Consider the following 12917-nt stretch of genomic DNA (forward strand, 5'->3'; position numbering starts at 1 on the left):
CTATTAATAGAAAAAGTTTTACGCAATATGTTAGAAATATAGTTAACGTAAGTTTTTTTTTATGTAAATGTAAGTCAATCTCTTTTTACATATATATATCATACAGTGATTCTCTTAATAGAGAGAAAAAAAGAGCATTAGGATATAGGATATTACGATATATATAACACCTTAAAACTTCCACCATCAATTGTGAAAACATTTCTTGTTTATGAATTTATAATCTAGAACAAGCACCAAAATAAAAAGCAATCGAGCGCAATAAAACTTTATTATAAGTATATAAATATGTATATATATATATACGTATACATGTATGCCCTATATTATTTCAAGAAGTTAGGAAGTACTGCCGAAAGTACGTACAAATAATCAAAGATCGATTCAGAGCTCGGCCTACACCAGCTACCTAGATATATTCACACCTGATATTACTTCATTCGTTATGATTCCTACAGCTTTTCATATATATTATATATAATGTTTTATAAGCTTGATTAAATCATTTTGTCATCCGCTTTATATCATCGAAATCAATCATACATAAGTCACTAACAGAGCGTATTATTTTTTTTTCTTTTATTTTTATTAATTTTACTTAAGATCACTTTTAAATCCGTCAGCAAACTGGATCAATTCACCATTAATTGCCATTGCAATTTTCATATCTTCTAACATCGCGACATGATCGCCATCAACAATGTGAACATCCACTTTGGCTTCAGTAATCTGAAAATAACAGCATTTTCAAGTAAATTCATATCATGATCTATACAAAGTTTTAAAACTTACATTTTGCAATCCATAATCATATTCAGCATTCCGTACAGACGGTAACAATGGTTTGAACAATGTAATTGGTGCACTTATATATGGCATTGGTTCTGGGTTATATTCCAAAGCTGCATGCAATCTGACATAGAGAGAATGAATAGCATTTTTTTGATTCCTCTTAAAAAAAAATTCTTTTTGTTCGAGAGATAACATATTAGAAAATACATTCACTTTCTCATCCCACGAACTACATTTTCTTAATTCAAATTCAAGCTGCAAAGTAATATGGAAAAATTAGTATGAGACTTACGAAGAAAAGAAAAGAAAAGATGTCTTTTACGAAAATAAGGTCGAACCTCGGTATTATTAATAGATGTAAATGCATTCAATGTAGCAAGCAAAATATTGCTTTCGAATTCTTCCTGTGATGACGAATGCAATTGTTGCTGTATAAGAGTTTTAAGATGCTGAGGTGCCCCATCAATCAATATTAGCCGGCCATTATATCCTTTGGCTTCTAACTTCCGCGTAAGTTCAATAGCTAGAAGCGATCCAAATGAAAATCCGACTAATATGAAATCATTTCTATCCGGAAGTTTCTCTAATATGTGCTGTAGTATACAAAGTTATATACGACATTAGTATGCAATGTTCAGGAATATTCAACCTAATCACATATTTTTTTGTAGTGAAAGAATATACCGGTAGAAATAAATTGGCCATCTCTTGAATAGTCTTTAATTCACAATTCGCAGCTAATTGAAAACAAGTCGCAGGTGACTTAATTTTCGATTCAAATGTTTTGAAAACGCTAGCATATCCTTCGATTCCTGGTAGAAAGAATATCTCTTTTCGACCTGCCTCTGGATTAGTTTTAAGAGGAATGGTTATTTCGGTGGAGAGATTTTCACTGAATAATTGCATCAACATGTTTCTACTGGCTTTACTGGCTGATAGTTCTTCTTTTCTGCCAATTTTACTATTACTATTATCTGTCAGCTTATTATTCATTTCCATTAGATTAGAATAATTTAAGCTCCGAATATGATGCGTCGTGAGATATATTTCATATTCACGCCCTAATATATCTTGTATTTCTACAGTCATCATAGAATCCATACCAAGTTCAGCCAAAGTAGTGTGTGGTCTGATATTCTTCAAGTCATTAATACCTGCAATCATGAATACGGACTTTTAAGTAAATAAATATAAGTAAAGACGTTTTATCATAGATATATATGTACATCAGTATAATCATCAAGATCAATAACAATATTAATTGGACGATATATACCCATAATGTTGAAGACAGCATCTACAACATTATTCACATCCCTCACTGCTCGTTTTTCAGCAACTAATATACTAGAAACTACAGCTTTATCCTGTACCAAAAATCTATTCAGTTCTTCTAAACATGATGATAATTTTTGCTGTAAGGTACCACCGATAGTAAGTTCTTTATCATCATTCTGCATGTCAGCAACGAGACCGACATCTCCAATTGCTCCCCATTGTATAGCTAATCCAGGTAAATGTTCTTCAACCCTTTTCTCACATATTCTCTCCATAATGGAATTCGCCATACCGTAATTCGTTTGTCCGGCGTTTCCTCTTCCGCACGAGACAGAAGAGAAAACTACGAAGTGTCGTAGATCTGGACAAAGCTTTCTAGTCCACTCGTCCAAATATCTTGTAGCCCATGCTTTTCCTTTGAAAGATTCTTCAAAAGTTTGGGGTGTTTGGTTTATACAAATACTATCTCTCAAAGAGACCGCAAGATTGAATATACCATCGACTGGACCATAATCTATCGCGCTTTTCAATATCTGCTCGCAGCTTTCTCGTTTAGCCGCATCGAGGCCCACAAGGATCTTAATATTCACGCCATATGATTCCCATATTTTGATTCTCATGCGTTGATAACCATTCTTTACGCCATTCCGCGAAGTAATCACAATATTTTGAGCATTTCGTAGAATTAACCAATCTATTAGTTCCAAACCAAAACCACCCAAGCCACCAAGAACTATATAACTTTTATGGGGAATACATGTATAAGAAGGTTCAGCCAAAATGGGTGTATTCAGTGGTTCATTCTCTTCGCGGATCTTTATAAGGACCTACGACATATAAGAGGGATTTCAGATTACAATTTAAATTGTTAAAACAAAAGTATATTCCGACAGCGAATGTCAACTTACTTTACCCATATGTTTTCCAGTTGCCATGTATCTAAATGCTGTCTCTACTTGACATTTGTCGAAGACTGTTCTATTAATCGGTTTGATAGCATTCTCCTTAAGAAGTATGTTAAATGTTGAACTAATTTCGTTCTTGACTTTGTCATTCATGTATAAAATTTTATCTAACATTATACCATGAAAACTAATACCCTTCATAAATATTCTAGTGCTCATTTGATTATTAGCTGTTAAATCGAACTTTCCAATTTCTAAAAATCGTCCTCTATAGGCCAAACAACGCAGAGATGCTTGAAATTTATCTTCCGCCAAAGAATTTAGAACGATGTCTACCCCTGCACCATCGGTTTGTTGCAAAATCATTTTTTCGAAGGTAGTATCTCGAGAATTTCCAATGTGATAATCATCAATACTAGGAAATGTCTGCTTAATGAATTTACGCTTTTCTAGGGAACCGACCGTAGTAAAGACTTCACAGCCTTCACGAAGGGCTAAGTTAATTGCGGCTTGCCCTATTCCACCAGAACCAGCATGGATAAGGATTTTGTCACCCTTCTTCATTTCTCCGTTAATGTAAAGTGCAGCTATGCATGTGCAATATACACACGGTACTGTCGCTGCATCCTCCAAACTCCAACTATCAGGTATAGTCCAAGAAAAAGTTTCGTCCAATTGACAAAGATTCGATAAACATCTGAAAAAATATTATTTATTTGATTTACTTGCTGCTTTTAATATTTTACGTACGAGATTTGATAATAGTTTGCATAATGAGTTCACCTGTTGCGGTTAACTCCCATAACCCTACGTCCACTAATACTTTTACCACTATATTCATATCCAATTACACAATCTACATCTTTTCTATTGCCTTCTTCTTGTGCTATTTTACCGGTTGACAACATCACATCTTTAAAATTCAATGATGCATAGTGAATCCTAACAAGATCTTCATTTTGATAATCCTTCATAATACCTCCTTCAATCCAACGTATCGTACTTAGATCTCCGCGTGTCTGTTTAAAAATATTTTTTTTTATTGTATGCTACTATTAATATGATAAAATATTTTCACTCATACCACTTGATTAATAATGGCGTGATACGTGAGTTTCGGCTCGCGAGATGGAAGTAGCTGATGCCTATATGATCCCCAAATATTCCCTGGTCGTAAAACATTAGTAACGAGATCCGTTTCCAGTTGTTTGGAGAACAATGGTAATTTCAAAGAAAACTTCGGGGCTTGAAGATCTTGAATTAAAACAGCTCGGAAGATGTTGCCACCTGGTTCTTTCTGTAAGCAATTAATGAATCCTAAGAGACCCGACTCCAAGTTTCCTTCTTCAACGAGTATAACTCTCGTGTTGCTGATATCATTTTCTTCTTTTCTTTTAAGTACAGCTTGTACTTTTTGCAACCAGTTAAATTCATTACTCTGAACGTTAACAATCATGGTCTGTTCCGGGATTTTATTTATCTTTTTTAAAAGTATCCAAGATTCCTCGAATGTACATTTTTCTAAAACTATACGTAATTGAAATTTCTGCAAAATAGATAGGTCTAATTGTGTGTTTTTTTTTTCACGAGATAAAAGGAAAGCTGCATTTTTTGTAAATCTTAGAAGTTTTTTCAAACTATCCTTTTCTCCGTTCTTCAACAAACCATATCCAATAGCGAATGGCGCGGTATCACCCGTTTTTACCATATTTGGTTCTAAAACAGTGATATTTTTCGGAATATCTTTTAATTTGTTTCTCGATACGAGTATGTTAACATCAGCTTCTACCAAAGGCGAATTCTTTAAAATATCTAAGATCATTGGAGAGACGAGTTTTTCTGTTGAGATATTGTCCTCGTCGGTAACAAGTTCGATTGTCTTCATCTTAATCATTGGTATATTTTCAAGAGTGATATGCACGGATAACGTTAATATTTCTCGTAATGACGTTTCCTTCTTGTCACGATAAGCGGTGAATTTATATTCTTCGATAACTGGATCACTGATAGGTCTTTTTTTGGCAATTTCACTAATTCTAAGTTTATGTATTTCCACACCAACCGCCGCAATCATATCGACGTTTTTGAAAAATTGTACAGGTATATCTAAAATAAAAAACAGAGATTATGAGTAACGAATAGTAGGGAATCCCGTGTATTAATTCACATTGCATTGATAGTAATTGTTTTTACATTTTTTAGTACTGGACACATTTTGTAGGTATTGTTGATGAGCATTAGTATCTATTACTAATTTTTGAATTCCAGTCGGCACAAATAAATCTCTAGTGTCTAAATTGAAGATTTTCATCTGGAATATATTATCAATGTAAGCTACCCAATTCCCTTTCCATTCTATGTGTCCTTTCTCTCTCGAAACAGACGCACTGCGTATGCTTCGGAAAAGGCCCTTATATTGATAACCACGCAACTTAAATTCTTTATATATATCTTTTCCCTCTAATTCTTCTGTTTCCTTGTCAAAATTTCTCTTGTTCGAATGATTGAGTATCATCTCTTTCGACAAGTTCATTGCAATTCGAATCTTTCCGGTAACAATAGTTGCACCTCCTTCGACAACTTCGAATTTACCGCTACCTATTTGTTTGTTGATCGTTATATATTCAATTGTTTGAAAAATAATTTATATATGGCAGGCAACTATTACCTTTCTGAATCATGACCATCATTTCGACTTTCCCCACTTTTGGGACGATAGTAGCTCGATTGAATTTTACATTTTCCATGACAATGGATATTTCTGTATAGAGCTGACCCATCATCATTCCGAATGTTTCCCATATTAAACATAAATATCCTGCTGCAGGAAATAAATTTCTGCCATCAATTACATGACCTTCTATGTACCTGAAATCTTCGTCTACTATTGCTATTGCCACCATTCTTTTTCCAAATATAAGCTTCTCATGCAATTTGAAATTTGCTATATACCAGTCGTATGAATGTTCCCATCTAAACATAATATGATACTGAACTTTTGCTTGAATTTTAAATAATTTTCGATTTCTTAGCTACTTTCGATGCAAATAATTCTTACCTAACGAGTGGAGATATCATTGGAGTACCACGACTGACCGGATATTTTACGGATGGATATAATTTAGCAAGGTCTAACTGCAAACCGACATTATATAGTTTCCCTAATCCCTGCAAAATACTTTTCAAGTTATCTTTGGGATCGCACAGATTTAACGAAATATTTGTTCCCATTGTTTGCCATGATTGGCCAATAAGCTCTTGTAATTGCCTATACGGAGCAATATCAATGCAAATAGCACTATTAGGTACAAAGAGCGAGGTTTCCTCGAAAAGTACAGGTCTCAATATATTATTTGTAAAATACTCAGCGGACGAAAATTGTGCACTAGAAGTCGACCACTGATTGCATAATACTGATGTACTCAACCACTTACGACTTCGTGGTTTTCTTTCTGGTATCACTTTCTTTAAATTTGCCAAAAGATTGACTTTGACTGTAGCGATGTAACGGCTATGATAGGGTATTCCTTTCCCCGATAATATTTTCACAGCAATTTTCGTTGTCTGCAAAACAAAAATATTACATAATTTGTTGGGATAGAAGCAATCTAAACAATTCTTATTATTGGTTGGATTTTTATTGGCTTATAACGAACCCGTAACTTTTCAATAAATGTTTTCATAGATTCGGATGGTCCTGTAATTGTTGTACTTTTGGGTCCGTTGTGACACACGACGTCGATATCATCCGGACATAAATCTTTTATATCTTTATGACCAAGTCCTATCAGTGCCACACAGCAATGCGGTATTTTTGCTTCTATTACGGATATTCCTTGGAAATACGCTGCCAATATCGTTTCTTCCGCTGTCAAACTTCCATCTGCGTATGCACATCCAAATTCTCCAACAGAATATCCGATTATATAATCCGGTAGAACTCCCATTGAAGTTAAAAGATCCACGAAGCCGATCTGTACAATATTTTCCCCATTTTCAGATGTTATCGAATGTATAAAATCTCACAAGTGGTTATATATGAACCTATGTTACCTGAACCGCAGCTGTACCGACGGACGAGTGCAAGATGTTGTCTAACAAGTTATTTTCTTTTCCAGTCAATATTTCATAAATGTTGAGTTTATGCGACTTCAGCACGGAGTGGCATTTTTCTATTGATTTAGCGAATATAGGTAACCTTATCAGAGCTTGACCTAATAAATTTCAAATAGAATATAATGCATTGACCTAGTAGATTCAAATGCAATACAATGCACTTAATAATTGTAATGATAATTAAATTTTCGACTCTAATATTCTCCTGGAAATATTAGGATAATAATTTTCATACCCATTTCGAGCCACTGCGAGTCCATTCCAGTAAAGACGAAACATATTGGCTTCTTAGTACCAGAAAAGCATTCAATCTCCCTTACTTCGGTGTCGGATGGTTTAAGATCAGTTATCGTGAATCCTCGATATAAATGACCTGGTATTGCTTTATGATGAATATCATGAAGAAGGCGAATAAATTCTATATCTAGTGGTCTGTTATGGATCTATAGAGAAAAATGTAGAAATATTATTTCCAGGATTGTAACAAACTGTATCTCTATCTTGTCTATTAAGCAGTACGTTGGTTCTTTTTACATACTTCATTCAATATGGTGTCTACTGCTTCTGCGGTACGTCCTGAAACAGCTACAAGTCTGGGTAAATCATCATCTGGCAATCCGTTATTGTGCTTCATTTTTGAGTTTGATCTGAGTAAAACGTGAGCATTAGCACCTCCGAAGCCGAAAGAATTAATAGCTATGTATTCTCCATCTAACGGAGTTGGTTGGGTAACAACTTCTAATCGCCCTTCCATAAGTGCTTGCACGTCTTTGCGCGGTATATTAAAATTAACATTTGGGGGTATTAGGCCTGATTCCATCGATATAATCACCTAAAATTTGTATAATTATATATGTATATATATATATATATTTATATATAAAAAAGTATATACCTATAATGTGTAATACTAATATACATACTATTAGAACTCGATATATAAATTTTAAATGACTTTGATAATGTAATGTCGAAGGTATAATAATAGATGATTAATTGTATCGCCTTGTGTTTTTACAAAAACAATATTTACCTTTGCAACGGATGAAATTCCACTGGCTCCTTCTGTATGTCCTATGTTGGATTTGAGGGAACCAATTTTAAGAGGATTTGCCCTATTTTTAGTGAAAATGTGATCTATAGCATTCAGTTCTTCATGATCACCGACTCTTGTTCCTGTACCATGAGCTTCGATGTAAGGAATACAAGTCATAGGTATATTGCATTCTTCGTAGAATTTTTTGAAAAGAGTGCTTTGTATTTTGTTAGATGGAAATGTTATTCCTTCTTCTTTATAACCATCACAATTCGTTTTCGCATGAATAATCGTAGCATATATTCTCTTAGCAGTTTTTGCTTTTTGTAGAAATACTACAGAGATGCCTTCACCACGGGTGTAACCATTTGCATCTTCGTCGAAAACCTTACAACGACCATCCTGATTCAATAATCCTATCAGAGTCGACCAAGTGAAAAATTAGAATAATTATGATAATTAGATGATAAATAATAAATCTTTGTTGAATTTTCTCCAGTTTTACTTTTACCTAAGCAACTAATATGTAGAGATACGTATGGGTGGAGACATAGATTTGATCCACCGACGATTGCATAATCGCATTGTCCACTGCGTATAGCCCTATAAGCGTGTTCCACCGCGTAAAGACTTGAGCTACACGCCGTATCAACCACAAAAGATGGCCCAGTTAGCCCCAACCAAAATGAAATATTTTGAGGCATCATATTCTTGCTACAGCCTGTGATACTAATGGTATTTACCTATATTCAAAGAGACGTATTCTTTGTCTTATCCATTCATATAAGTAATCTATAATCTATACGCTGATTGTTTGATCATTTGATGTACCTGATGTTTGTCGTGAAACCAGGATGCATCAGAATCGGTGAAACATGTACCTATGAATACACCTGTCTTTGTTCCACGAATATCTTCTGGATTAAACCCAGCATCTACTATAGCTTCGTAAGTATGTTCGAGCATCATTCTGCTCATAGGATCCATTGTATAAGCTTGCTTAAAGTGTATACCAAAAAATAGTGCATCGAATTTCTCAATATTGTTTATTTTGCCGATGCGATTTGGAATTTTTGGATGATCTTATGAAATATAATGATAGAAAGATTTTAACGTTAGCGAGCTTACTCCGTTACATATAATTAGTATAATCAATACCTAGTTTCCAACGACAATTTTCATCGGTGACGCAATCTTTGCAGTTGAAAAGATTATCTTTCAATTCCTCCACATTATTGGATTCCGGAAATCTACCAGCGATTCCAGAAATAACAACTTCTTCACCTGGTTCTGGATTAGCAAATTTGAAATATTTGTACGATTCTTTTGTTTTCTTATGTTCCCTCATGATATTTGATCTTTTTTTTTTTTACTATGCGAAATAGAATGAAGGATTTTTAATTGACACTGAAAGTATTTCTTCAATATCTGTTCGGTATCGACGAATCTCCTTTTATGTATTTGTTACTTATTCCCACAAAAAATTTTTTAACTGATAGCGCCAATACATTTTGTTCTCATTTAATACTATTTACTTCGGTGAAAGTTCATATCTTTCTAATTGACACTTAAACCACTTGTTTTTCTATTCATATCACGTAATGCTACGGCATTATTCAGTGATAAAGAAAGTAACTTTTGTTGTATTACGATATGATTGTGATAACTGGAAATTTTAAATTTACATTTTACAAAGTATATGCACCTTTTCTTCCGGAAACTTTTCCATTACAGATAACAATTTGACTAGTAATGGTTGAATTTACATAAAATTGGAAATATCTATGAAGATTAAATATCCATAGTTTAATTTTCCATCGACGTTATAAAATTTCTACTTGCAAATTATACAGATAAATACTTGTTTCGATTGGAATGATAAAATTTGTTAACAATGAAATAGCATTATTCAATGACAAAGGAGTCAAATTTCATCTGAATATGATAAGTATTTGATAGCAGATAGTTTAAAATTTATATTTTAAACGGTCAGTGTGCATTAATGTTTCAAAGTTTATATAACTTTGAAGTTTATATAACTAAGAATGTAATCGACCGATTATTTCAATAAATATAACATTTCTAAACTTTGAAATTTTTTAAGAATTCTCAAAAAATTCAGAGATCTTTTTACCATTGGGTAGATTGTCCTAATTTTTTTAAATAACTTTTTATAATAGAGAACAAAAGAAATTGATCTTAAATTTCTTCCCGTAATTTTACAAGCAATAAAGGTAGTGCCTCAATATTTGCAGGAAAAGTTTTTTTATCCAGAAATCTATTGAATTGTGTGCATTCTGATCATTTCGGTATGAATAGATTTTTACGATGCATATTGAACTATTTTGAACTAAAACTGAATGTAATCGTAATTTATCGCAAAGAAATCAAGAAGAAATTAAAATATACAAAAGATAAGAAAATTAAAAAATCGGGGAATAAAAATTATAAAATAGAAAATAAAGAGTCCTTTCTTACGGTTTTTTATTATTTCCTTGTGAAAAATTAATTGATGCAACCAATTTTGTGCCTTAGTACTTAATAATAAATCTATTCATATAAAAGATTATATATTTGAAACTGATCTTTGAACTATCTGTTTCTTTATTCATATGCGGGAATAAATCGATACTATTCTGTGCCACCTTTTATTGAGCGAGCTTGGATATTATTCCCATGGAGACGTGATCTCTTCATTTATGTTAAATTTGGAAGATCTATTTATGTTAAATTTGCAAATTTTATGCTATGGTTGTGTGATAATTCATCAAACTGGTAATAACTCTTTCCAATTTTTTTTTAGATTAGTTTTAAGTAAAATAGATACTTCGGCAGAAAATATTTCATCGAACAATTATATCACACGTTTGCGCCAGATAATATTCTTTCTGTATCATATTTATTATAATAACTATTATTTGTCGATTTATAATTCATTTCCATGAGTTTGGCAAAATTTCAGTTCCATATATCTGGCGCGGTCAGATATATTTTATATGCACTATATCATTTTATACTCATGCATCACTGATTTATTTCTACATTCACGATATAATTCATTCCAAGTTCAGTCAAAGAAATCTATGAACTGACATTCTTCAAGTCAATTATACCTGCAATTAAGAATTTATACGTTAAAGAAAATAATGATAAATAAAGAAAGTTTAGTATGGAAATATATGTACATAAATAAAATCATTAAGTTCAATAATATTAATAATAATATACCTTGGATAAAAATTACCTATAATGGTTAAAATAGTATCTACAACATTATTTATATCGCTTTCTGCCCGTTTTTCAGCAACTATTACATCAGTAACTATAAATTTATCCTATACTAAGAATCTGTCCAGTTCTTATAAACATGATGATATTTTTTGCTAAAGAATACAAACGATAACAAGTTCTTTATCTTTATTCTGCATGTCAGCAACAAAACCGACATCTCCAATTACTCCCCATTGTATAGTTAATCCAAGCAAATCTTCTTTTACTCTTTTTTCATATATTCTCTTTATAATGAAATTAGCCATACCATAATTCGTTTGTCCAGCATTTTCTCTTCCGCATAAGACAGAAGAAAAAACTACGAAGTGTCGAAGATCTGCATAAAGTTTTCTAGTCATCTCGTCAAAACATTTTACAGCCCACGCTTTTATTCTAAAAAATTCTTCAAAAGTCAGCGGCATTTGGTTTTTACAAATACTATCTTTCAAAGAAACCGCGAGATTGAATATACTATCGACTAGTTATCTATTGCGGTTTTCAAAATATACTCACACTTTTCTCGTTTAGCTCCATCGAGAACAAACAGAATCTTAATATTCACGCCATATGATTCTATTGCTCAACTGATTATTTATTGTTAAATCGACTTTTCCAATTTCTAAAAGTCTATGAGTTAAGAAACGTAGAAACATTTGAAGTTTATCTTGCGCTATACAATTTAGAACAATGTCTACACTTGCATCATCTGTTTGTTGCAAAATTATTTTCTCGAAGCTAGTATCTCGAGAATTTCCAATATGATTATCATTGATACTAAAAAATGTTTCTTTAATGAATTTACATTTTTCTGATGTACAGACTGTAATAAATACTCCACATCCTTCACGAAGGACTAAGTTTCACAGCTTGACCAATACCACCAATACTAATGTATTTAAATATTTTGTCACCCTTTTACATTTCTCCATCAATGCAAAGTGCAGCGTTACATGTGCAATATACACACGGTTCTGTCGCTGCATCTTCTAAACTCCAACTTTCAGGTATACTTCAAGAAAAAGTTTTATCAAACTAACAAAAATTTGATAATCAGAAATAATATCAATCTTGTAATTTTTATTTTGTTCACTTAGTTCGATTAAATCCCATAATACGATGTTCATTAATAATGATTCTATTTTATTCAAAGTTAAGTAAGATATCTATTTCTTTTCTTTCTTGTGTTTTTATGTCTGGTACTATTTTTTTTATTGTCAAGATCAAGTCTCAAAATTCAATGATGCATAATGAATACAAACAAAATTCTTCTTTTGATAGTTTTTTCTAATTGAACCTTCAACCTAATATATCGTACTTGAAATTTCATGTGACTCTTAGAAAAGATTTTTGTATTACTTCAACTTTGATAATTTGATAAAATGACTTCACAAACAATAATAGCATGGTAGGTAAGATTGGACTGGAGAGGTAGAAATAACTGATATCTTTATGATCTCCAAAACGTTCATAGGACATAAAACATTAATAACGAGATTCATTTCGAGTTGTTCGGAGAAAAG

The 12917-nt window shown here is 32.5% G+C and overlaps 2 protein-coding genes across 2 annotated transcripts; both read right to left on the bottom strand.

Annotated features, from left to right (window-relative positions):
* Positions 1 to 252: 252 nt before the first annotated feature.
* On the bottom strand, positions 253 to 9475 carry LOC127062193 (fatty acid synthase-like). Its single transcript, XM_050989946.1, has 19 exons — positions 9286 to 9475; positions 8959 to 9209; positions 8639 to 8870; positions 8125 to 8543; positions 7630 to 7923; positions 7327 to 7534; positions 7029 to 7189; positions 6632 to 6949; positions 6034 to 6539; positions 5644 to 5948; positions 5169 to 5573; positions 4060 to 5081; positions 3759 to 3994; positions 2979 to 3672; positions 2069 to 2897; positions 1477 to 1946; positions 1131 to 1385; positions 793 to 1047; positions 253 to 729 (listed from the first exon to the last, which is right to left on the bottom strand). The coding sequence occupies exons 1-19, from the start codon at positions 9473 to 9475 to the stop codon at positions 595 to 597; spliced, it is 7185 nt and encodes a 2394-aa protein (XP_050845903.1). The 3' UTR covers positions 253 to 594.
* Positions 9476 to 11208: 1733 nt separating this feature from the next.
* On the bottom strand, positions 11209 to 11756 carry LOC127062211 (fatty acid synthase-like). The gene is made up of 3 exons (XM_050989986.1): positions 11522 to 11756; positions 11372 to 11449; positions 11209 to 11240 (listed from the first exon to the last, which is right to left on the bottom strand). Exons 1-3 carry the CDS (start codon positions 11754 to 11756, stop codon positions 11209 to 11211), a joined length of 345 nt encoding a protein of 114 aa, XP_050845943.1.
* Positions 11757 to 12917: the final 1161 nt, after the last annotated feature.

Source organism: Vespula vulgaris, chromosome 3, assembly GCF_905475345.1.
Source record: "Vespula vulgaris chromosome 3, iyVesVulg1.1, whole genome shotgun sequence".
NCBI classification, from domain to species: domain Eukaryota; kingdom Metazoa; phylum Arthropoda; class Insecta; order Hymenoptera; family Vespidae; genus Vespula; species Vespula vulgaris.

Coding starts and splice junctions, on each gene's coding strand:
- LOC127062193 (XM_050989946.1), bottom strand. CDS start 9,475: ATGAGGGAACATAAGAAAACAAAAGAATCGTACAAATATTTCAAATTT. Junction 3,673..3,758: donor ATGGGAGTTAACCGCAACAG/GTGAACTCATTA, acceptor ATATTTTTTCAG/ATGTTTATCGAATCTTTGTC. Junction 1,947..2,068: donor TGCTGTCTTCAACATTATGG/GTATATATCGTC, acceptor TCATGATTGCAG/GTATTAATGACTTGAAGAAT.
- LOC127062211 (XM_050989986.1), bottom strand. CDS start 11,756: ATGACTAGAAAACTTTATGCAGATCTTCGACACTTCGTAGTTTTTTCT. Junction 11,450..11,521: donor TAAAGAACTTGTTATCGTTT/GTATTCTTTAGC, acceptor ATAAATTTATAG/TTACTGATGTAATAGTTGCT. Junction 11,241..11,371: donor TACTATTTTAACCATTATAG/GTAATTTTTATC, acceptor TCTTAATTGCAG/GTATAATTGACTTGAAGAAT.